The following is a 25,558-nucleotide window of genomic DNA, read 5'->3' as shown; positions in this document are numbered from 1 at the left end:
GTGTTTTCTAAGAGGAAATACATGGAGGCACGTGAAGTGGTAGCATGTCTGTGCGGGCCCGGTGAGCTCGGAGACCAGTCACCATGGCAACCTGGTGGCCTTCACACCTCGGTGATTAGGAGGACGGCCTCTCCTCTGCCCACACGACAGCTCGGCTGTGGCTGCCCGAGCCCGGGCCATGGCCTGGAGCCCCGTTGGCTGGGGTGGGGGGGCGGGTGGGGGGTGCAGACGCAGCCTGGCCTGCACCCCGCCTCCCCGGCTCTGAGCCCGCTCTCCGGGATGGCCTGGCGTCACCTGTGGGCCTGGGGAGGCCTCTGAGAGCAGACTGCGCTGCCAGCCGCAGGGCTGCGTCTGCTCCGGGGCCTCTGGGGAGGTGGGGCAGGTGCACGGATGGGGTTTTAAGGTTGGGTCTGGCAGGTCAGCCTGCAGCTGCTGGTGTGGTCCAGGCAGCTCCGGCATCTGTCCCTGTGTCTGTTTCTGCTGGCTCTGCCCTTCCTGCAGGGCTGGCCTGCCCTGAGTCCCTCAGCACATCATAATGGGAGCGGGGCTGCAGGCTTTTCCCAGAGTGCCTGCAGACCAGCTGGGTTCCGGGTCCTGGACTCCTGACCCCTCATCCATGGGCGGCGTGTGGCTCTCCTGTCCCTCAGGCTCTGCGCTGTGTGGGGCGGTTCCAGCTTCAGTGGGCGGCAGGGCTGGAGCGGCGCGACCGGGAGCAGGACACCCTCAGCCGCAGGCCCTTCCCGTGACGAGGCCGCGCGGGCGGGGCTGTGACGGTCACCTGCCTCGTGGTTGCAGGCAGCAGCGCTGACTGTGCCATCCAGTCTGTGCTCCTCAGCCCTTGCTGCCAAGTGGCCTGAGATCACGCTGGCCGCCCCTGACTGAGGCTTCTGGCGTGTCTGCATCACAGGGGTGTCCGTGTGTGTGTGAGAGCGCCTGCCTGTGGGTGTGTGCCCACGGCCCCAGCGGCCCCAGCGCCACATGCGGGGAGCCCCGGCTTGCAGCTCAGGCCCAGAGCGTGGCTGTGGTCCTGGGGCTGCGGGCCCGACTCCAGCTCTGACTCTGGAGGGGCTCCCTACTGAGCGGGAGCCATGGGTCCAGCCAGTGGCAGGCGCCTGCCCGGCCAGCTCCTGGGCTTCCTCCGTCACAGCAGGCTGTGTGGCTCAGGGGAAGGAGCCAGCTTGGAGGCCGGCCTGGGTTCCGATCGCGGCCCTGTCCCTCGCCAGCCGTGTTGTTGGGGTGGCGGGCGCCCGGGAGGCCCTGCGGTCCTGTTTCCACCAGGACCCCTTCTCCAGGGAGCTGCCCGCCCTCTGCCGGAGGCTCTTATTCTAATGAGCTGGCCACCTTCTTAGCTGGCCAAGGGCTTTAAATACATGTATACTCTGTTCATGTGAGTGTGTTTTACTGCAGCATAGGAAGGGGCGTGGGGATCCGGTCGGCACCGGGCTCTGCCCAGGTGTGAGCATGCCTGGCTGAAGAGCTGGCTCAGCTGTGCATCACGAGGGCGCCTCGACCCCGCCTGGCCAGCGGTGCCCACAGAGCACGCGGGCCGCCCTCCGCCCTGGGGCCCCTCTCCCCAGCGCGCTGTGCTCCCCGCGCTCCCGTCGTGCTCCTGGGGCTGTCTCCCTGCCGGCAGGGGCCGCTGCTCACGGCCAGGCCACGTGTGGACACTCAGTCGTTTCCAGTTTGGGTCCCAAATGGGTGACGTAGGAGCGGGTGTTTCCAAACCTGTGCTTTGTGGCTGTGAGCGCTGGTTTCTGGTGCTTTACCCAGAGTGGGATTGCCGCCCAGTCCTTTTAACGGCTTGCGTGGGTCTCCAGGCCCTCCAGCAGCGTGTGAGCTCCTGGGCTCCGGTCCTTACCCACCTTTCTTTTTTTTTAAAGTCAGATGTTTTATTCTGGAAAGCACGTATGCACTCAGTTCAGAACATTAACCTGGGAGTGAACGCAGGAGCAGACCAGCTACTGACCATCGTGAACCAACTCTCCGCATCCCTTAGTGCCGGATGCTGCCGTTGGGGCTCTTTGGCGGTGCAGCGCGGCTCTAGTCTGCATTCACTGCCACTTATTGAGGCTGAACACCTTTTCAAATGTTTATTGGCCATTTAAGTAGCCTCTTCTGTGCAATGTCGCTTCAAATTTGTCACCTATTTAGGGAAAAATTGGGTTCTCTTTTCCTGTCAGTCCGTAGGCGTTCTCTATGCGTTTTGAATCCAGCCTTTGTTGAAGGGACATAGCGCGCGTCTCCGCTCCCAGTCTGGGGCCTGCCTCTTCGCTCTCGGAGTAATCTCTTCTGTTAAGTCCCGTTTGTCAGACTTTCCTTCTGCATTTATTTCTTTTTGTTTTCTGTCTAGAACATCTTTGCTTATGTTGGGTCATGAAGATATGTTTCATTTTTTGTTTTCTTCTAGAAGCACTTAAAAAAGGCCAGCTTATTGTAGGTATAATTCACATAAAATTCACCCTTTTAAGGCATGCAGGTTATTGTTCCTAGCAAACAGTATTCATAGAATTTTGGAGTAATCATCACTGATTCTAGAACATTTCACACCATCCCCTCAAACCATTACCATTAGCAATAGTGCCCTGTTCCCCCAACCCCCATCACTAGGAACCATTGATGTACTTTCTGAGTCTATGATCTCCCTGTTCTGGACATGTGTAAACAGAATCATGTGACGTGTGGTCTTCCCTCTGGCTACTTGAATCGCGCATAATGTATTCAAGGTTCACTGATAGTGAGGCATGGGTTGCTGTCTCCTCTTCATGGCCGGGCAGTGCTCCGCCGTGTGGACAGACCACTGTTTATTTCTCTGCTCTTCAGCTGATGATGTTTGGATTGTTTCCATAGTCTGGCTACCCTGGATAATGCTCATAAGAACATCCAGAAATGGCTTCTTGCTGGACACGCGTTGGCGACTCTCTCCTCTCTCCTCCTGGGGCTCTCCCATGCTGTTCCCGTTTCAGCTCCTCTCCAGCGTGTGGGTGTGGCTTGCTGTACCCTGGTCGGCCTGTGTCACTGTCTGAGCTCTGGACTGAAGCTGCCCTGGTGGGTGTGAGAGGCAGCTCTGTGTATTTCATGTGCTCATTGGCCGTTTGTATATGTTCTTTGGAGGAAATGGCACCCACTCCAGTGCTCTTGCCTGGAAACTCCCATGGACAGAGGAGCCTGTAGGCTACAGTCCACGGGGTCGCAGACTGAGCGACTTCACTTTCACTTTGAAGAAAAGTTTATTCAGATCGTTTGCCCTTTGTATGATCGAGTTGCAGGAGTTCTGTGTTCTGCATACAAGTCCCTTATGAAATAATAATTTGCAGATGTTTCCACACAGTCTGTGCCCATCTTTTCACTTTCTTGGTGATGTCCTTAGAAACGAAAAGGTTTTAAATTCTGACGAAGCTCAACCGACCTGTTTTTTCCTGTGGTTGTTTGTGGTTTTGGTGTCATATCTGAGGATCTGTTGCCAAATTAAAAGACGTGAAGATGTACCCTTACGTTTTCTTCTAAGAGTGGTGAAGTTTCAACTCTTAGACTTGGGTCTTCGCTCCATTTAGGTTTTCCTGTGTGGTGTGAGGTAGGAGTCCAGCGTCCTTCTCTTGCTCGTGAATGTCCTGCCATGTTGGCATCACCCTGTGCCTCTGAGGGACTGTCACTTCTGTGTCCTGTGGACTTGGCACCCTTGTTGAAATCAGCTGACTGTAAAGGTGAAACTTTATTTCTGGGCTCTGAGTTCCTCCAGTTGGTTTATATGCCTTCATATCACCACCACAGTCTTACCACTGGGCTTGTGGAGAGTTCTGAAGTCAAGAGGTGTGAATCCTCTGACTTTTTCTCTGTCTGTTGACTCTGGGATTCCCTGAGATTCCATGTGAATTTTAGGGCATATTTTTATGTTTCTACAGAAGAAAAAAGGCAGCTGAGACTTTGATAGGGATTCTACTGATGCTGCGTTTCAAGTTTTAAAAACCTTTCTCGTTTAGGCCTCTAATCTAGCATGAATTAAAGTCTTTAAAAGGTGCAGGTAGGGATATGTATTTATTTGGAAGCTTGTTCGTCCCTCTTGAGCTGCAAGAGGACCCCTCTCCAGCGGTCGGCTGTGCCGCGGCTGTTTCTGGACTCTGTTCAGTCGCTTTCTGTGCTTGGGTCAGCATTGCCCCTTACTGTTGTGGCTGTGTGGTGGGTCTGATCGTCTTGCGTATTAGTCATCCAGCTTTGTTGTTTTCACGATTATCTGGCTTTTCTGAGCATTTCTGTATCAATGTTAGAATCGGCTAACACCTGTAGATTGCTTTGGAGAGAGCTGCAGCCGCAGTGGCCCCGAGTCTCCAGTCTCCCTCCCCGCTCTCCCTGTCTCTCTCACCCTGTCTCTGTGTCTAGGCCCCTCAGAAACATGCCATAGGTTTCTGTGCAGTAATACCAGATCTTTTCTGTTAGATTTATGTTAAAAAGTTACTGGGTATTTTATATTTTTGGATTCTAATGAAAATGGTATTGCTTTTCTTTTTCGTTTATTTTTAAACTTTATTACTGATATATAGAAATATGATTGACTCTTGTATATTGGCCTTGCGCCCTGTGACTCTGGTGAACCCACCTATTACTGTGTTGCTGTCAGCCTCTCTGCTGAAGCGCCGTGTCCTTAGCTTTTCCTACGCACAGTCATGCCATCTGAGTGTCGGGGCAGCTCTGCTTTTTCCTTTCAAGTTCCAGGATGGGAATTTTAAAAATTTTCATTTACTTTCTTGCCTTGTGTACTGGCTGGACCTCCAGTACAATTGAGAATAAAGATGGTTGTTGTCTTTGTCTGGATAGCTGTTCTCTTGGCAGTGGGTGTGGAGGGATGCCCAGCGTCTCACCATCGAGTCTGATGTGAGGGCAGGTTTTCTGGGTGCTCTCTGTCATGTTTCTGGGCTGAGTTGCAGTTCTACCATGAGTGTGTCTGGAGTTTTGTCGGTTGCTTTTTTGAATCTGTTCATGCCCGTATGTTTTTCCCCTTTATTCCATTAATGTGCTGAATCGCACCTGATGGCTTTAAGGCGAGATTCCTGAGGGTCATTCGGGTGGGAGCAGCCTCTGTCCTTGCTGCCTGGCTAAACTTCTGCTTCCGACCTGGGCCCTTCTGAGGGGTCTCTTCTGTCTCATGCACAGCTTGTCGGGGTGGCCGGTCCCTGAGGAGCAGTTCCAGCGCGTGGGCTGTGGGTGGCCTGTGTCCCGGATGCCGGAGGCTCCAGTAGCGGGTGTGGCTGGCAGGGCCCTCTGCATGCTCCTGGAGCCCTGCCCAGAAAGGCCTGCAGGCAGCTTCAGCCAGGCCCCATGATTGCTCCCCCGTGAGCTGGGCCTCTGCCTCCGTCCCTCTCGGGACCCTCTGCCCCACACACCTGGATGCCGTGCCGGGCGCTCGCTGTCCCTCGCAGCCCCTGGGCGACGCGTCCTCCCTGCCTGCAGCCTCTGCTCAGAGGGGTCCATCAGGGCTGTGGGCCGGGCCCGCCTCCTTGTCTCTTGGGTGAGCTGGACGTTGGCCATGGGATCTTCCTCTTCTTTGCCGCCAGCTTCCAGCTCCAGCAGAGACGGGCCTTCAAGGGGGCGGTCCTGAGTGTCCGTGTCCCTGCCTGAAACGCCCTGCCTCCCATCACTGAGGCCCCGCCCACCCCTATTGCGTCAGGCCTCCCCTGCTGCCCCTCTGAGGGGCAGGTGGGCAGGATGACCGCAGGCCTCAGGCTCCTGGAGGTGCCCAGTCCCCAGAGGGGCGCTGGTCAGTTCCCTCTGCTTCCTGGGTCCCCAGGAACAGGACGCAAGTGACCCGCACTGGTGGCCTGACCTGGCGGGGGGCTGGTGTGGGACCAGGTGACCCCACCTGCCGCAGGCCAGAGAGAGGAGGACGGGCCACACAGGACAGGCCCGGCCGGCGCGGTCTGCGTGCTGGACCTCTGGCTTCCGGGTCATCCCTGTGGGTGGAGCAGCTCGCAGACCCCGCCCTCAGGAGTGTTCCCCGGGACCCAGGGTAGTCCCCGCGTGGGCGGCCGGGGAGTGAGGGGAGGCGGCAGTGTCCACGACTCACGCACACACGTGTGCACACGCCCACACACAGTCGGCTCTCAGCAGGCTGACAGCCCGCGCTCACTCCCAGGGCAGGGAGCTCCCCCGGGGGTCGGGCTGCACGTGGCAGGTGCTGTGGCTGCATCTGCCCCCGTTGGGACGGCACGCCTCCCGCTGGCCCTGGTTGGGGGCCCCTCCTGTGGGGGAAGGTCTGCACTGCTCGAGACAGTGTCGGCATGTTGGCTCTGAGCAGCGGCAGCCTTGAGTGACCGAGGCCTGGCCTGTTGCGGCTCTCTGGCCTGTGTGGCTCTCTGACCCAGGCCCTGCGGAGCAGCAGGGGCCGCGAGTCTCCCCAGCCCCCCACGCGGGGACTACCCTGGGTCCTGGGGAACACTCCTGAGGGTGGGGTCTGCGAGCTGCTCCACCCACAGGGATGACCCGGAAGCCAGAGGTCCAGCACGCAGACCGCGCCGGCCGGGCCTGCCCTGTGTGGCCCGTCCTCCTCTCTGGCCTGCGGCAGGTGGGGTCACCTGGTCCCACACCAGCCCCCCGCCAGGTCAGGCCGCCAGTGCGGGTCACTTGCATCCTGTTCCCGGGGACCCAGGAAGCAGAGGGAACCGACCAGCACCCCGTGTGTGCACAGGGCAGTCCCGGGGAGGGGCTGTTTGCTGGAGAGCAAGTGGGTTAGCTCCCTGGAGACTCTTGAAGGCTGTGGCCTGAGCTGGGCTTCTGATCACCTGAGTGTGTCAGTTTAGTTCCGAGGGCGTGTGGTCGATGCCTGCCCACCAGGTGCCCTGCTGGACGGACGGGGCTCGGGCCCCTCCTGCGAAGTGCGGATGTTTGCAGGGGCATCGACAGATCAGGGCGTACAGCGATACTTGGGAGCCGGTGTGCTGGGCGTCCAGGCGGGGGTGGGGGGTCTGGTTGGCCGCGAGGGGAGTGATGACAGCCGGGCCTGATGCGGCCGTGAGACCCGCCCCGCTGGGGGGGCAGGGCGGTGGAAGGGAGGCCGGCCCGGGTCCAGGGCTGGGGCCGTCAGCGCCTGAGCCAGGTGCCCGCCCCACTGCGGGGGACGGCACGCCCCTGCCCCCACCCTCCAGGGTGTGCGTTTCCCAGGGGCAGAGGGTCCAGGAAGGCAGTGCCTGGGAGAGTCCGCCCGGCTGGCCGGCGGGCGGCAGAGGAAGAGGTGCCCTGCTGGAAGAGCGGAGCCCAGGGCCCGGCCTGCCCGGGGGGGCGGCGTGCTCAGGAGCCGGGGTCCCTCAGTGCCGCAGCCGCCACCTGCCAGGGCCAGGGGTTCTGAGCAGACGCCCGCACGCCCCGCACCTTCCCCGGCCTCAGTGGCCAGCTGAGCGGCCTCCATCCCGCACCCCCGAGGCCCCGCCAGCGCTGGGGTTGCTCCTCCAAGTCCCCACACCCTGTGGTCGCGCCCGTCATGGGGCCAATGGTGTGGGGGTGGCGCTGCCTGGAGCCCGCGTCTCTCCAGGGCCTCGGGACAGGCACAGGCTCGGGGTGTGATCAGGGCCCCGCGGCTCATCCAGCACGTCCGGGGCTGCGTCCCCGCCTCTTTCCTCTGAGGACCTGTCAGCTCACATCCGGCAGGCAGGTGCTCCGGGAGCCTCCGCAGGGCTGGACAGAGGGGTGGGCCCTTCGCCCAGCGGCCGGCTCCGCCCAGCGCCTGTGTCCTCGGTCCACGGCCCGGTTCCGTGCGAGCGCCCCGGCCCAGGCACGGGCTGTGTGAGCCGGTCTCTGAGCTCCCGGCGCTGCAGCCTGAGGAGCAGCGGGCGGCCCCCTCCCGCCCCGTCTCTCGAGCCTGTCCATCTGCAGACACCAGGACAGCGCTGCCCTGCTGCCGCCCGCGGGTGAGCGGGCGGGGCTGTTCTCCGTGCTCCTCCGTGAGATGTGCGCAGCTGAAGGCCGCAGGCTCCTCTGTGAGGCTCCGGGCTGCCCTTGAGCAGAGGCAGCCCTCACAGCCACTGCGGACGCTGTGTGCCCGACGAGAGGGGTCAGGGGTCAGGCCGTCCTCCTGGGCAGCAGCCGTCCAGCTCAGCGTCTGGGAGCTGGGTTAAAGCATGAATCAGTCAGATCGTATCAGGGTCCTGCTCAGAGCTCTGGGCTGGCTTGGGCCAGCACATCTGGCCTCCCCCCACCCTCCTGCTCCCCGGGCCAAGCCCGCAGCCTGTTGCCGGGGAGGCTTCTGCCTCCCTGGTGTGGTCCTGGGGGCCGGGGGAGAGCCCGTGACGGCAGCATCCCAGCTCTGCGCGTCCTCGCTGGGTGGCTCTGGGAGACATCATCACTTTGTGCCTCGGTTTGCTTGTCTGTTAGATGGGTTCACTTGCTCCCTCCTCACCAGATGATTGGACGAGTTGGAGAAGCACTTGGGTTGCTGTCTGTCGGCTTTTTATCCAGGGCCACCGCGTTTGCTGCCTCAGCCCTGTCGCTGAGGGGTCACCTGTGATCCCCGTCTCTGCTGTAACTGAAGTCGTACCTTCCGCCCCGTGTCTGGGTGCTGCTGAGAGGCAGTGGGGGCGGGGCGGTGGGTCAGATGCGGGGTCGCGCAGGGGAGCCAGCCTGCGATTCCCGGGCTGGCTCTCCTCTTACTGTGCCGCTGTGGAGCCTGTCTGCCCTGCAGGCACCCTGCTGGCTCAGCTCTGTGTGTTTTCAGAGGCGCTCGTCTCTGACTGTGACGGGGGTTTGTCCGTGTTCTCTGGTATGTCAGGTCTGATTTATGTCTTCGGGGTTTCTGTTATTAGGTGTGTTGTTATTGTTCAGGCGCTCAGTCGTGTCCGACTCTTCGCGACCCCATGGACTGCAGCATGTCAGGCCTCCCTGTCCATCACCAACTCCTGGAGTCTGCTCAAACTCACATCCATCGAGTCAGTGATGCCATCCAACCATCTCATCCTCTGTCATCCCTTTCTCCTCCTGCCTTCAGTCTTTCCCAGAATCAGGGTCTTTTCCAAGGAGTCAGTTCTTCTGACTCCAAAGTATTAGATTTTCAGCTTCAGCATCAGTCCTTCCAGTGAATATTCAGGATTGATTACCTTTAGGATTGACTGGTTTGATCTCCTTGCTGTCCATTCTTCGGTGCTCATCCCAGGGACGGGGGAGCCTGGTGGGCTGCCGTCTTTGGGGTCGCACAGAGTCGGACACGACTGGAGCGACTTAGCAGCAACAGCAGCAGCAGCCTTCTTTATGGTCCAGCTCTCACATCCATACATGGCTACTGGGAGAAACTACTAGGTGTGTACACATTTGCAGTCGTTATCTCTTCTTGACTGACTGTCTCTGTTATGACTGTGAACTTGCCTTCTTTATATTGTGTCTGGTAATGTCTTTTGTATTGAACTCTCCTTTATCTGATGTTAATACAGCTTCACCAGCGTGCTGATCCTTAGTCTGCCCCTGTATCCTTTTCCCGTTTCTAAAACCCTTTTTGCATCATTTTTATGAATAACGTAGAGCTGGAGTTCTGCCTTTGCGTGGGGGTGTGTGGTGAGCAGAATAACGACCCGCACAGATGTCTGTGCCCTGACCCCCAGGCCTGTGATGATGACCTCTCGCCTGGTGACTGGGGCTGTGCGATGTGACTGACTTAAGGGCATGTGACGGGGAGAGGGCCCTGCATTACCCTGGGGAGCCCAGTGTCCTCATCAGGAAAGAGGGGACAGGAGAGGCAGAGGAGGAGGCGTGATGGTATCTCAGTGGTGTGGGCACCGTGAGGCCAGGAGCCCAGAAACAGAGGCGACCGCTGGGCTCCGGGAAAGGTGAGGAAGCGGTCCTCCCGGAGCTGCCAGGAGGAAGCAGCCCTGCTGACGCCGCAGTTTCAGCCGAGTGAGACCCCCGAACCCTCTGCCCTCCAGAGCTGCACGGAGCCAGTCTGTATTGTTGTAAGCCAGTGAGCGTTTGGTGAGCTCTTGCAGTAGCAGTAGGAAGCTAACAGGGTACGTGTGTTCAGTGTGACCCTCGGTGTGAGCGCCTCTCAGTCCGCCGCTTGGTACTTGCTTTGTTTCACCTGCCCTTTGTTCCTCTGTCGCTACTTTCTTGCAGACTTTTTCGAGGGACATGGTGGAGATGAATTAGTATATTTTAGAGTTTCGCTTTATCTTCTCTACTGACTTTTTGTTTGTGCCTTTTTTGGTTACATTTTTAGTAGTTATTCTCAAAATTACTTTTTAAAAAAAGACTGTGACAGTCTATGCTCAAAAAATGTTCGGTTGCTCCAGGAATTATTTAAGAACTCACAGAAGCGCCCTGCCTGGGATTTCCTGAGCTTCTCAGATCTGTCTGTGGCGTTTAATTAGTTTTGGGGGATTCTCGGCCTTCACCTCTTCGTTTTCTTGGCCGTCTTTCTCTCCTGCTGGGACTCCGATGAACGCGTGCTCTGCCGCCTGGTGCTGCCCCACGGAGCTTGGGGGCCTGTTTCGTTCTGTCTCTCCTGCTTTGTCTGTTTCTGTTTCAATCTGAATAATTTCGGATGACTCATTTCCATGTTCATGGGCTCTTTGCTCTGTCCACAGTCCGCTAATGAACCACAATCTCTCGCATTTCCCTTTGGTTCCGTTCTATAGTTTGGGTGGTGTCCGTGACGGTGGCGGAGGGGCCTCTGAAGACCCTCTCTTCCATAAAAGCAATGAAGATGCTCAGAGCCTGTTTTTTTCAGAACTGAAAATTGACCGAAAGCTTGTAGCCATCCACAAGTGTTCGTTCAGGAAAAAATGGTGAATCGCAGTAGGGCAGCGAGGCTTGTGGCATTTCAAAGCGTGCTGTCCCCGTCCTTCTCTCCCTAGCTGAGCAGGGACCTGGAAACCAGCGCGCGTGTTCGTGGTGAAGCCCAGCAGCCTCGGCAGAAGAGGGCTGTGTGTGTTAGGCCCTCTGGTGTCCGAGTTTTTCGGACCCTGTGGACTCTAGCCCGCCGGACGGCTCTGTCCATGGGATTCTCCAAGCAGGAATTCTGGAGTGGGTAGCCGTTCCCTTCTCTGGGGGATCTATCCAACCCAGGGATTGAACCCAGGTCTCCGGCATTGCAGGCAAATTCTCTACTATCTGAGCCACTAGGGAAGCCCAGAAGGGACTGGGAAAGGACTGGAGTCCTTCAGAGCCCCGTCCCCAGAGGTCAGCATCCTTTTTCCTGCTTGGGGGTTTCCCGGAGGACCCCGCTCACGAGGCTAGCCTTATCGGCCGTCACTCAGGTTGCCCAGTAGAAGCAGCCTTTCCCCTGGGGGCGTTTGCTGTGAACCGTCGAGCCCGTTGTTGAACACTGGCTGCCTGACAGGTGGGGGACAATTAGGTGCAAACAGTAGGGTAACCCAAATGCTTGGGAAGAAAAGCTAGAGAAAGGAGGGACACAGAAGGCTTTGAAAAGTTGCTGACGTCTTCCGGGGAAGCTGGAGGCCACATGCTGGGTTGGGCGGTGCTTGGGGAGACATCAGGGCGTGCACACTCAGACACGTCACGCCAGACGGTCAGAGGCCGCGGTCAGAGACAGGGTCTTGAGGCCAGCAGGGGCCAGCAGCCTCGGCGAGGGGGTGAGGGGGGCGCCCGCCTCCCCATGGGACGTCTCTACCGCTTCCCCTGTGGTGCCCACCCTTTCCTGCTGGATTCTCCGGCGTGGAGATCATGGTTATTTTAGAGTCCCTCCGCAGTAACTCCAGCATCCGGCCCGTTGTCGCAGCTGGCGTGGTGGAGTGTTTCCTCTTGTGGTACATCTTAATTGCTTTGTTTGTGTTTAAATTTCTGATTGAATGCTGAGCTTTTTGCGTAAACAAATCAGAACGGTGGGCCCTGCACTATATATTTATATCAGTGAAGGTTTCCTTTTGTTCTGTGAGATCCTTGGTGTGGGGGGCTGGGCCTCTGATGGGTGGCATATAGTAGGGTTTCCTTTTTATTTTCTTTTATCCAAAGTGGAATTTTTTTCTTTAAGGGTAAGATTATTTGGTTTGCATTTTAAGTCACACGCTGAGTGGTTTTAAGCAGTGACCACGTGTGATGGCACAGTGCCCACGGGGCTGCACTGGTCACAGCGCGGCCCCTGCCCTCGCCTCTCGCGGCCGCAGTCCTGTCCTGAGCCCGCCAGGCTGCTGGGCCGAGGCTTCTCAGCTCTGCACTGTGGGGTTGTCCCCAGAAGGCAGCTCGTGACCCCAGGTGGGTGGGCTCCGTGTCTGTGGGCGAGTTGGGGTTTCTGGACCGGGACCACAACCACGGCCTCCCTGGAGCCTGCCGCCTCCCGCCCAGCCACCGCTACGTGTCAGGGTTTGGGGGTCACTCCGGGGCCGAGCACAGGGCCCCAGGACCCTGAGGACCCTCCCAGAGGCCGCGACCCCTTGCGTGGGCTCTTCTCTCCTCGCCCCCCTCCCCCCCCTCCAGCCCCCACGCCCGCCCCCCCATCTGCTCAGAACGCCCCCGTCCCCTCCTCCTCTGCTGCCCCCCAGTGCCCCCATCCTGAGCAGACACAGGGCCCTGGGCTCAGCTCTGCGCTCTCTCCCAAGTCTCCCAGCGCCCCTGTCCCGCCATCCTGGGGCCCTCGTCTCTGTGTTGAGCCCCTGTTTCCTCTACTGCCCTCAGCTTGGGGCTTGTCTTAGGCATTTGACTCCTTGTTTTGAAGGAATTTTAATTTATAGTATTTGCCTGTGTAGAGGCTTGCCTGTTTCATAATTTCTTCTTTTTTAATGAGAGGTTCATTTACCTTTTTAAGCACCTTAAACTCACATGTTTAAATTCCTTTATCAACTGAAATTTTGAACACTGGGTGAATATTTGATAATGTTAAGTAATTCATTGTTTTTTTTTGGCATGCAGTGCTGCTGGTTCTGTTTAGGAAAATAGAAGTCCTTATCTGTTAGAGAAATGCTGAAGTGCGTGCATGGGGGTGGCCTGCTGTAGGGGTCTGGGGAACAGAGGTGGGCGCCAGGGACGGAGCAGGATCTCCCCTCGTTTACCCTCCGATGCTCAGTGACGACTGTCTGGCTTTTAAAAGTATTATACACTTATATTACTCTATATTTTAATATTACTGTAATATCTGGGTTTATTTAATGTTATTTAATACATAACACATTTTCACGTAATAAGTTTTGGAAGCCCCGCCTCCCGGCGCCCCGCCTCCCGGCGCCCCGCCTCCCGGCGCCCCGCCTCCCGGCGCCCCGCCTCCCGGCGCCCCGCCTCCCGGCGCCCCGCCTCCCGGCGCCCCGCCTCCCGGCGCCCCGCCTCCCGGCGCCCCGCCTCCCGGCGCCCCGCCTCCCGGCGCCCCGCCTCCCGGCGCCCCGTCCCGTCACGTGAGTCTGCAGTGGCTGCTGGTTGGCTGGCAGCCTTTCTGAGCTTACACTTCCTCACGTGTTTGGCGTTTGGTTTGCAGGCTTGTTTTGAGCCGCAGGTTTGATTGTGGCCTTTCTTTCTGTTTTCTTGTCTCGTTGCTGAGCATGTTCATGGTGGCCTATACCTGGCCCGGTGCAGGCCCGTCCCACGCTGCCCAGGTATGGCCTGGGGTTCACGGGCCTGGAGCCTGGGCGTCTGGGCTGAAGGCAAGTTCAGGCAGACTGAGAACCGTGGCCGATGTGGGATCCTAAGGATTTTCATAGCAGCTTCTTGTTCCGGGGGAGCCCTGGGCTCTGGGGCTGAAGTTGGCCCCCGCCCAGCCCTGCCCAAGCCTGCAGCTCCTGCCTCCCCAGCCTGCGTGCCCGTCTGCTGCTGGGCGTTCGTGTCTTGGCTGTGCACATGGCCTGGCCTCGTGGTTGTCCCCTCCACGTGTTTGGAGCAGAGAGGCGCACTGAGCGTGCTCCCCTGCCCCCTGACCGCACCGCCCACCATCCCCGCCCTTCCCTGCCCTTTCCGGACCTTGGCCTGTGAGCAGGGCCTGCACAGTGGGAACGTTCTGCTTCCATGCTGGGCAGAGCGCGCTTTATTCCGTGCTTCTTCCCAGAAGACGGTTGGGAAGCGCCCTTAGGGAGAAGATGGCCTCTGCAGTTGTCTGTTTCCTGTCCGCTGGGATCTGAGCCTCATGAGGCCAGCACCTTCCCCGCACCCCCGCCCCTTCCCGGGGGGACCCTGCCCCTCCCCGGCCTGGCCGCTTCTCAGGCCTGCTTGTCACATGGTACTGTCCACGTTCCGCTCTGACCTGGGGCCACGGCAAGCCCGCTGTGGACTCTGTCGTGTGTCCCCCAAGCCCGGGTCCCTGTATGGCCGCTGGTCCGGGTGCCGTCAGCTGCTCTTTCTGCAGCCCCTGCGCCAGGCCAGCCTTCGCCATTCTCAGGCAGAGGTGGGCTGGAGTCCCTGACCCGGGAGGGCCCAAGGGCTCTGGGGACACAGCCTCCCCGCAAGGAGCAGGATGCAAGTGCCTGTCCCACCTGATGCGGCATCCCCGTGCCAAGGCCTGCCGGGGGTCGGGGGCTGTTGAGGGTCCCCCGGATGGGTGAGGGTGAGGAGGGCCTGGCCGGGTAGCTCGGCCTCAGCCCGCCGTGACCCTGGGAGGCCCTCAGCCGTGTGCACCGGCCGTTCTCTTTGCTCCCTCAGGAGGCTGAGGGCAGCTGCCCCCCAGACGTAGGACACTGGGTTCCCACGCTGCTCCCTTCAGATCCCCGGCCCCAGACGCAGGGGCTCTGCTCAGCAGGAGGAGGACATCGGGCGCGATTTGGTGGCATGTGTGCAGTGCTTCCATCCCGAGAGCCTGGGGGTCCCATCTGCCCAGACGCGATCCCCGCCCGCCGTCGTGGGTTTGAGCTTCGGGCCGCGCTGAAGCCCCTCTGTCTCTGCGTCGTCACGGGGTCTGGTCACCCTTCTGCCTGGGGAGCCTGTGGGCACCTGGCCGGTGCTGGGAACATACTTGCCCGTGTTGGTGCCGCAGGGTCCTCCCTGGATGGCAGGTGGCGGCCTGGCACGGTGTGGGCTTCGGCTCCTAAGTCGCCGACAGCTGACTGGGGTCTGCTCTCCTCACAGGCCAGGGAGCTGGAGAACCAGGAGGCAGAGCTGAGACGCCGTGACGCCTTCTACAAGGAGCAGCTGGGGCGCCTGGAGAGGCAGGTGGGTCCTGCAGGTCCAGGGAACTCGCCCCCGCAGTCTGCTCTGGGAGGAGCCTTGCATGCAGTAGCTTCATGTGGTTGCTGATTCTCCTGGGGCCGGCGATCAGCGGCCCATCCTGCTTTCCTGTGGGTGGGCCTCTGAAGTGAACGAGACACGGAGACACAGTACCTGCCCTTCCAGGCCCGCGGCGACCCTCGAAAAGCCAGTCGTAACTTGCTCACTGTTTGGGGGCTCGTTTTGCTGGTCGTGCTGGTTTTTCAGACGAACGCCTGAGGGCGTGGTGGGGGGTGGGGTGCGGGGCGGTGAGCGTGTGGCTCTTTCTGCGCCCGAGCCCAGGGCCAGGCCCCCCTGCCTGCCGCCCCCATGCGTCCTGGAGGCTCCGTCTCGGTCTGCAGCTTCGAGGCTGGAGGTGTCTCGTGGGCTTGACTGCAGCCTGTTCCGTGGAGCCTGGCCGTGGGGCAGGAGGGCGCTGCCTGCTCCATGGCTGCCCTCTGGTACCCTCGGTGTCAGGGACGCCAATGTGCGAGGGCTGCGGGTGGCGGGCCACCCTCCTCTGCTGTGTCCTCAGCATCCCGTCCCCCTGCCCCACGTCCTTGGTCATGTCCAGACTCCCTACTTGTGCTGAGGGGCCCTTGTTCTCAGTGGGGTCTGCCTGCCCGGTCGTGGGCAGTTACTGAAAGTGTCCAGGAGACCCATGGAGACGCTTAGACACCAGCCCTTCGCACAACAGGAGCTGGGGCCCTGGGGGGAGGCGGAGGGCCTGGTGCGGGCCGGGCATGCCTTTTCTGGGGACAGCTCTGTTTCTGTAACAGAAGCTGTTGCTGTTGTATTTCTATATAAATCTGCCTCGTTTATTGAAGGCTCAGACCTTGACATTCTCAGCTTCTGTGCACGCAGCTTCAGGGACTGGCTGTGTCAAGCTCCTCTTTTTTCTTCCATCTTCTCTTAAGCTTAGACACTGATGGTGGAAACCTGTTTAGGGGCATTGGAACCACAGCTGGTCATCCTGGACTCCCAGTAGCTGGGAGCTGGTTGCGGGGGCCAGGGGGCGGGAAGGTCAGGCTCTTGCCCTGAGGACACCGTCTGACCTGCTGTGTGCTCGGCATCGTTGGGCAGGAGAAGCCGGGAAGCCGCAGAACGCGGCCCCGTGTTCTGGGGCGTGGACTTCGTGACCCCTGTGTCCTCGCTGTTTACTGTGCAGGACAGCTCGGCCTGTGTGGCATGTGGCGGCGAGTGTAGGAGGTGTGTGAGGCCGCTGCAGCAGCCCCGTGTGGAGGGCCCACGTCCCACACGGACAGTCTCCTGTGAGCACGCCCCCGCAGGAAAGGCCCAGGTCTCCCGGCTCGCTCCTCTCCTGGGTCCCCTCGCCCCATCCAGCTGTTGCATGGGGCGTGTCCTGGTGGCGGAAGCTGCTGCTCCTCTGCGCCCTGCATCCTCGTCTGTCGCCCACGGGAGGGGCGCTGGCCCTGATGGTCTCCTGGCCGGGTGGCCAGCCCTCTGTCCCAGGCCACGGTTCTCACGGGCTCGTCTGCCCTGTGCCTCCCCGTCCTGCCCTGGACGTCGCCTGCTCGGGCCTGGTGTGTGCGTCCCTCTCCCCTCTCCTGGCCCAGCTCTGTCCCCCGGCCCCTGCCCTGGCTTCTGCACCGATGTGGTCGATTTGCCCTGGTGAGTGCCAGGTCAGGACACTGTTCTTACACGTCGCAGCACCAGCCCTGCAGGACCCAGAGCAGAGAGGGGGCAGGAAGGGCCGTCTGTGGATGGCAGGCCCCGTGCAGGTCCCTGCAGAGGGCAGGCCGCCCCACCTCTGTCAGCAGCAGCTCAGGCCTACCTCCAGACGACGTGGCCTCCTGCCTCCCACAGCAGGCAGCCGGCCGGCGCTGTCCGAGGGTCCCATGGGGCCGTGTGGTCTGCAGGGACACCAGGGCTCCAGGGGGCATCTTACTTGGAGCCATTCTGAGTAAACCCGAGTGTCTGCAGGGGTCTCGGAGGTCTCAGAGTCACAGGGTTCTGGCTTCTCAGCTCAAGCAGAGGGAGGTTGGCTTATTCACCTGAGTGAGAGTCTCAAGAAAGCACTTCACATCTTACGTGAGGTGCTTTGGGATGTACGGAGTTCCGGCCTGCCCCACCTCTGGGAGGACTGTCCCCGGGGACCCTGTGGGCCTGGCTTCCTGCCGTTCTCCCAGGAGCACCACAGGCCGTCCCGCCTCCTATTCAGAGGGCCACAGCCGGCAAGCGTTGAGCACGCCCTGTCGGCCTCTGACGAGGACGCCAGGGGCCCGTTAGGTGAGCACGAGGTGGCGGCGCCTGGCTGTTGGTTCCCAGCCTGCGGCGTCGCCTGGACGCTGCTCCATCCCTGTGGGTGCCGGGGACACGTTGGCTGGTGGAGAAGCTGGTAGACGGTGCTGCCAGTCGGGTTTCCACCAGCCCTGGACCCGGAAGCCGTGCTGCGGGCCTTGGCGGGGGGGCTTGGGAGGGGCCCGGGAGCTCAGCGATGGGGACGCAGTAACCGGTGTGGGGCTGGTGGGGGTAATGAGCCGGACTGTCAGGACTGTGGACTGTGCGAGGCGGCAGGTCTCCTCCGGACCCTGGAATTGCACTTTGGAGGTCTTCCGTCCTATCAGTGGTGCCCTGAGCACGCTCCCCGCCCCCCACGGTGAGCACGTGACCTTGAGCACGTGACCTCGAGCATGTGGGTGGGTAGCGCTGTCCAGGGTGCTCCCGCCCTGTCCTGTGACCACCCTACCTCAGGAGAGGCCTCCCGGGAGACACACCCGCTTCACAGAGACAGTCTCACAGCAGACTCCAGTTGAGGCAGCGCCTTTTCTTCTAGGCGACTCTCAGATGTGTTAGCCGTAGATGACTCTCAGATGTGTTAGCCGTGGAGGGAAGAATGAGAACTATGAGGAAAGTCAGAAAACCTGCATTTAAGCAGAATTTAAAGAGGGAAGCAGGCAAGCGACCCAGCGGATGGAGGAGCCGAGCAGAAAGCAGAGAGTGGGTTTAGATGGGATCTGAGAGGCATCTGAAGGGGTTTGAAAGGGAAACATGCAGATTGTGAAGATTTTAAGTTGCTGGGCTGTGAATGATTAACTGCTGGCTGAGATTCTGAGCCCAAAATCAAGCCTCTGTTGAAATGAGAAAAACGACAGTGGTGTTCGAAACGCCTCAGTTTTCAAAAAGAAACTCAAGAAATCAGAAATCAGATAAATCAAGAAACTCAGATAAATCAGAAACTAACAAGATTTTTACCTACAAGCAAGGAGTGGGAATGGGCTCGGAAGACAGGGAGGGTGAGGGACATCTCTGAGTATATTTTTATAAGTAGTTTGACATTTGAATCATGTTGCTATTTTTCTTATTCAAAAAATTAAATCGACAGAGATGGAATTAAAAATTAATAGAAGCAGAAATAAATGAACCCAGCTGTCTGTCAGGCAGATAGCAGCCTGCAGAGAGGGAGCCCCCAGGGGGGACGGCCAGGCTCCCCTCCCCTACTCCCCACCAGGGGCAGCCAGGAGCCCTGGATACGTTGCAAGCTGCCTACGACTGAGAGGAGGAGCCACAGCGGGCTGGCCCGTGTGCGCACGCGCCCTCCCAGGGACAGCGTCTCAGGCCCAAGCTCATGGCAGACGACCACCCAGGCGGGCTCCTGCTGCCTGGATTAAGAGGGAGCCCCCAGCAACACTGGAGGTTGGGGGGTAGCCCCCGACATGTGGCCCCAAGAAGTGTCTTCATCCTTGGGGGTCAGAGACTCGTTTCTTCCTGTGAGAAAGCAGCGTACCGGGGGAACCTGCCCCAGCAGGACTGTGGGGCAGCCAGGGGCACTGACCCAGGAGGAGCACTTCGCCCTGTGGACCAGAGAGAGGGTCCTTGCTCCCACCCAGACCATCCATGAGCTGCTGGCCAGCAGGGCCCCTGGTGCCTGTAGGCCAGAGACGCCTTCCCACCTGGAACACTGGGGCCTGCACTACCGGAGGACCCCTAGCAAGTGGCTCGCGGGGAGCACTTTCTGCCCCAGGGTCTCAGCAGAACCAGGCGGGTGCAGACATGCAGTCAAGGCTCTGTTTCCAGATGCCGAGCAGATTCCAGGGAAGCTACACCTGCCCTCACAATCACGAGGTCTCTGAAAACTAGAGACAGGACTTGAAAGCGGTCAGAGAAGACTGGTGCTCCTGGCACTGACGTGACAGGTGAGGGAGCCCTGCCTAGCATCCCGGAGGCCAGAAGGAAGTGGTCTGTTAGCAAGCCCTGAAAGAAAACTCTCAGCCGCGAAGGCTACACCCACCAAAGCTGCCCTTCAGGAGAGACGAGGGAGTGACATTCTCAGGCCACAGAGAGCTGGGAGAGGGCGTGGCTGCCGGTGCGCCTGTGAAGAGTGGCGAAGTGAGCTCTTGAAACAGAGACAACGGTGAAAGGAATGATTTCGGAATATGAATAAGAAATAACAGAGCAAATTAAAAATGCAGATAAATACAAGATTATCTTCTGTCACAGTCACTTTTAAAATCATATTTGATTGTTAAACAAGGTGACAGGTTACGATGTGAGACATGCACATGTGGAAACGCGTCTGTGTCTGTGTCTCTCTCTATACCTGTGTCTCCATCCCTATAACTGTCTCTACCTGTGTCTCCATCCCTATAACTGTCTCTACCTGTGTCTCCATCCCTATAACTGTGTCTCTCCCTGTGTCTCCATCCCTATAACTGTGTCTCTACCTGTGTCTCCATCCCTATAACTGTGTCTCTACCTGTGTCTCCATGCCTATAACTGTGTCTCTACCTGTGTCTCCATGCCTATAACTGTGTCTCTACCTGTGTCTCCATCCCTATAACTGTGTCTCTACCTGTGTCTCCATCCCTATAACTGTGTCTCTCCCTGTGTCTCCATCCCTATAACTGTGTCTCTACCTGTGTCTCCATCCCTATAACTGTGTCTCTCCCTGTGTCTCCATGCCTATAACTGTGTCTCTACCTGTGTCTCCATCCCTATAACTGTGTCTCTACCTGTGTCTCCATCCCTATAACTGTGTCTCTCCCTGTGTCTCCATCCCTATAACTGTGTCTCTACCTGTGTCTCTAATCCTATAACTGTGTCTCTACCTGTGTCTCCATCCCTATAACTGTGTCTCTACCTGTGTCTCCATCCCTATAACTGTGTCTCTACCTGTGTCTCCATCCCTATAACTGTGTCTCTACCTGTGTCTCCATCCCTATAACTGTGTCTCTACCTGTGTCTCCATGCCTATAACTGTGTCTCTACCTGTGTCTCCATGCCTATAACTGTGTCTCTACCTGTGTCTCCATCCCTATAACTGTGTCTCTCCCTGTGTCTCCATCCCTATAACTGTGTCTCTACCTGTGTCTCCATCCCTATAACTGTGTCTCTCCCTGTGTCTCCATGCCTATAACTGTGTCTCTACCTGTGTCTCCATCCCTATAACTGTGTCTCTACCTGTGTCTCCATCCCTATAACTGTGTCTCTCCCTGTGTCTCCATCCCTATAACTGTGTCTCTACCTGTGTCTCTAATCCTATAACTGTGTCTCTACCTGTGTCTCCATCCCTATAACTGTGTCTCTACCTGTGTCTCCATCCCTATAACTGTGTCTCTACCTGTGTCTCCATCCCTATAACTGTGTCTCTACCTGTGTCTCCATCCCTATAACTGTGTCTCTACCTGTGTCTCCATGCCTATAACTGTGTCTCTACCTGTGTCTCCATGCCTATAACTGTGTCTCTACCTGTGTCTCCATCCCTATAACTGTGTCTCTACCTGTGTCTCCATCCCTATAACTGTGTCTCTACCTGTGTCTCCATCCCTATAACTGTGTCTCTACCTGTGTCTCCATCCCTATAACTGTGTCTCTACCTGTGTCTCCATGCCTATAACTGTGTCTCTACCTGTGTCTCCATCCCTATAACTGTGTCTCTACCTGTGTCTCCATCCCTATAACTGTGTCTCTACCTGTGTCTCCATGCCTATAACTGTGTCTCTACCTGTGTCTCCATCCCTATAACTGTGTCTCTACCTGTGTCTCCATCCCTATAACTGTGTCTCTACCTGTGTCTCCATCCCTATAACTGTGTCTCTACCTGTGTCTCCATGCCTATAACTGTGTCTCTACCTGTGTCTCCATGCCTATAACTGTGTCTCTACCTGTGTCTCCATCCCTGTAACTGTGTCTCTACCTGTGTCTCCATCCCTATAACTGTGTCTCTACCTGTGTCTCCATCCCTATAACTGTGTCTCTACCTGTGTCTCCATCCCTATAACTGTGTCTCTACCTGTGTCTCCATCCCTATAACTGTGTCTCTACCTGTGTCTCCATCCCTATAACTGTGTCTCTACCTGTGTCTCCATGCCTATAACTGTGTCTCTACCTGTGTCTCCATGCCTATAACTGTGTCTCTACCTGTGTCTCCATCCCTGTAACTGTGTCTCTACCTGTGTCTCCATCCCTATAACTGTGTCTCTACCTGTGTCTCCATCCCTATAACTGTGTCTCTACCTGTGTCTCCATCCCTATAACTGTGTCTGTACCTGTGTCTGTCTGTGTCTGTACCTGTGTCTGTGCCTACATCTGTATCTATTGCCGGGGTCCAGCCCTGGTGGATCCAGGGAATTTGAAGCAGGGACGGCATTGGCGAGGAGAACTTATTTGTTTATTAATATAGAAATACAAGATTAGATTAAGCAGAAATAGTGTAGTAGGAAAATTAAGTGGAGAAAGAGGCTGAATAACTTGGTTTACGTAGGAAGCCAATAAAGTTCCAGACAAGGAGCTTGCACCATCTATGTTGGGTCACCAGCGTCTTCTTGAATATCGGGGGCTGCCCCGCCTTGGGCTCCCCCTCGCGTGGATCTTAAAAGCCGGGACAAGTAAGTAGGCATGGTGAGCCTCCACACCCCAGATGGGAATTCAGCCAGAAATTAGAGAGGAGACACGGGGGAAACCAGTCCAGCAACTGGCCCATCCTCTGTTGTTCAGAAGGCCTTTTATACTTTTGATAAAACATGGAGATCAGTGGGTAACACAAAGTTATGCAGCGTTAGCAGTCCAGACTCTTATCAAAACCAGGCTTTCTCTCTGCATACCTAATTGTAGACACAAGTCTTAGGTGATTTACATCATCTTCCGGCCAAAAAGGCCAAGTAACATTTTACAGCCTTTTTTCTGATAAGGGTTTGTTAACTAAAAGACTTACTTGTGTTAATCTTCCCAAAGTCCGGTGCCCCTCTCAGAAAGCACTAAATAAAGTTACATTCTTACACAGCAAAGATACAGCAACTTATAACAAGTAAAAGGAGTACAGTGATTTATAACAAAAGAAAAGTAATTAACTCAAAAGTCTAGTGTTGCTAACATCAAAACTACTATATATCTTTTTCCATATCCCGTTTACATTGATTAACATCCTCCCAGGTGCCTAAAAGGTAAAGAATATGGAGGCCTGGCAGCAGTCATTGAGTCAACAGTGAAAACCCATCACCAGTATGATTTTTAACTCTTTAGAAAAGGCTCTGTATCTTTAAGACGCTTTTAAGCTTTGTGCCTCTCGCAGTTGGGGGGCTGTAAGCAATTCACAAGCTGTAAGAGGTCCAGGGAACCTGTTAGGCAAGCTAGAGAGCTATCAGAGGAGTTTAACTGAAACATCCCTTTCAAATGCAGAAGACTAAAGCCCTGATTTGACTTTTTCCAGAGAATATCAGAAGAGTGGAAAAGCAGGCAGATTCTTATTTTTTGGGGGGTGGATGCTCAGGAAATCCAGGGGGAACCCCTGAAGCTTGATCCCGTCCTTGCGTTTTGTCAGGCTTCCTTCCTCATGACCTTGTCACGGGCGGGACTCCTCCCGCGGGCCCCCGGCATTCTGGATCTGGATCTGGATCTGTGTCTATGCGTGCATGTACAGTCTGCACGTATCCAAGCTGACTGTACACGGTGAAGACCAAGGGATGTAAGTGAAGTAAGGCCTTCAGACCTTACTCTGGGTGGTTCAGCATTGATAGCAGCAGGTTGTACGGTACGTGTGTGCTGTGATATTACACAGCGCAGCCACTGAGAAAGTTAGATTAAGCAGTAACTCAGACGCACTGTTAATAAGTCAGACGTTTAACCCACAGGAAGAAGGAAGAGAGAAACAGGGGGAACAGAGAGAACAAACGGAAAATGCGTCCTGAAGTGGTGGCCTTGAGCTCGGCCGTCAGTGAGAATCCTAAAGGCAAATGGTCTAAGTAAACCGACGGACGCTGGGGGCTGGCAGAGAGGGTCTCTCTCTCACACGCACACAGACACATGCACGCACAGAGCTGCATGTCTATAAGAAGCTCAAATGCAGTGCCAGCTGAAAAGGAAAAGGGTGAGAAAAGGTCCTTAAACATTGACCCGGAAAACCACGGGGGCAGTCATCAATATCAGATACAGTGCTTCAGAGCAAAGAAAATCACTAGACACAAGGGAGGACATTACCTGATGAAAGGATTCATCCACCAGGAGGGCATTGCGACCCTTGGTGTGTCTGCACCAAAGAAGACACGGTGTCACCTCCGTGGGGCAGAAGCAAGCGGTCTCAAACAAGAGTCTGAGTCCTTAACACCCTCCTCTCAGCAACAGATGGAAAATCAGCAAGGATATAAAGGGTCCAAATGGCATATAATCCAACAACAGCAAAACTCATATTTTCAAGCACCTGTGAGACCAAGGTAGTCTGTATCGTGGGGCAAAAGCTAACCGTAACAAATTTGAGAGACTCAAAACCAGTGTATCGAAATACATGGGCTACAGCTTAAGCAGAGTTGAATGGGAAATCTATAGCAGTAAACCCATAGATTAAAAAAGTTTCAAAATCTCAAAAAATTAGGAAAATAACAGCAAAATAAACCCAAGCAAGTAGAAGGAAGGAAATAATAAAAGACGGCAAAAATAGAATCATGACAGGAAGACGCCAGAGAGAATTAATGGAACAGAGCGCTGGCTCTTGGGGGGAAATTGGTGAAGTCGACAGCCTCCAGCAGGAACATCAAAGGGGTAGCGAAGACACGAGCCCCTCAGCAGCGAAGTGGGCTGCGTCCCCGCGGATGCCACGGGCGCCATGGCCACTCGGAGGGGAGGGAGAAACACCGCCTCGTGCTTGGAGAGCCTGTGATGGAGAAGAAATGGGCCAGTTCCTGGAAAACCACAGACTGCTGAAACTCAGCCCAGATGAGGTTGATACACAGAATAGTCCTGTAACCTCTGAAGAAATGGACTTCATGACTATAAGACTCCAGGAGAAGAAATCTCCAGGCCAGATGGTTTCTCTGGAGATCTCTACAAAGAAGAATTATGACCAATTTTACACAATCTCTTCTAGAAAACATGCTCAGGGGAAACTTCCCAGCTCATTTCATGAAGCCAAGTTTGTCAGACAAACAGTGTTACCAAACCAAAGACAAGGGAAAACCACAGACAATGTCTCTCATGAAGTTAGACACGGAAGTTGTGTCAAACTGAGCAGCGTATGAAAAGAATTACACACCACGTGTGTGTACACCACAGTCTACAAAGTGGGGTTTATTCTGGGTGTGCACTGGGTCAGTATCTGAAAAACAATGAAATATGTCATCTCTAACAATCTAAGGGAAAGATCATAGGACCATATTAATTGATCCAGAGAAGTATTTGACAAAAATCAGCTCTATTCATGATAAAAAAAAAAAAAAAAAACCCTTAGAAAATCAGGAGTAGAAGAGAACTGCCTTAATTAGTTCCAGAGCAGGAGACAAGAGACACAGACAAGTCCCCGAACCCTCAGCTGACACCAGAGACAAAGGTGAGACTCTGGATGTCCGTCCCTGTGTGGGCACAGGGCGCTGTCACCAGGCAGGTACCAGCCTCTGAGGGAGACAAGGAAGAGAAAACGAAGCCTGTAGGTCAGAAGGGAAGGAACAAGACTGTCCCTGCTTTCACGTGGCCTGAACATCTTCACGGATGACCAGAGGGGCCCAACAGAAGAAAAGAAAATCCTGAAACGAATGAAGGCGTTAGCGAGGCCACCAGACACAAGAACCGCACATAAGAATCCACCGCGGCACAGACCGCCGTGTGCTGCGAGAATCCACCGTGTCACAGACCGCCGTGTGCTGCGAGAATCCACCGTGTCACAGACCGCCGTGTGCTGCGAGAATCCACCGTGTCACAGACCGCCGTGTGCTGCAAGAATCCACCGTGTTACAGACTCCGCTGCATTACAGACCTCTGTGTGCTGTGAGAATCCACCGCGTTACAGACTCCACCGCATCACAGACCACTGGGTGCTGCAAGAATCCACTGCATTACAGACTGCTGTGTGCTAGCAACATCTGGATCCTGAGAGTAAAGCCAGCAAAAGCAAGATCTGTAAGCAGACCTCATCAAAATCGAAACTCGGGCTCTGTGGAAGACCCTGTGAGCAGGATGGAAAGAGGAGCTACGGACGGGGGGCCATTTGCAAAGCACACACCAAACAGAGGGCTGTGATCTGGGATATGGA

The 25,558-nt window shown here is 56.5% G+C and overlaps 1 protein-coding gene across 1 annotated transcript in view; it reads left to right on the top strand.

The window, feature by feature from the left end:
- CHCHD6 (coiled-coil-helix-coiled-coil-helix domain containing 6) overlaps positions 1–25,558 on the top strand; it is a 111,401-nt gene that overhangs the window by 67,514 nt on the left and 18,329 nt on the right. The window contains exon 5 of the mRNA XM_068982929.1: positions 14,965–15,048. Coding sequence (XP_068839030.1) covers positions 14,965–15,048 — 84 coding nt within the window. The remainder of the gene's footprint in view (positions 1–14,964; positions 15,049–25,558) is intronic.

The sequence above is a fragment of the Capricornis sumatraensis genome, chromosome 10 (genome assembly GCF_032405125.1).
Source record: "Capricornis sumatraensis isolate serow.1 chromosome 10, serow.2, whole genome shotgun sequence".
Lineage (NCBI taxonomy): Eukaryota > Metazoa > Chordata > Mammalia > Artiodactyla > Bovidae > Capricornis > Capricornis sumatraensis.
The sequence above is the reverse complement of the archived record's forward strand: the minus strand, read 5'-3'. Positions and strand labels throughout refer to the sequence as shown.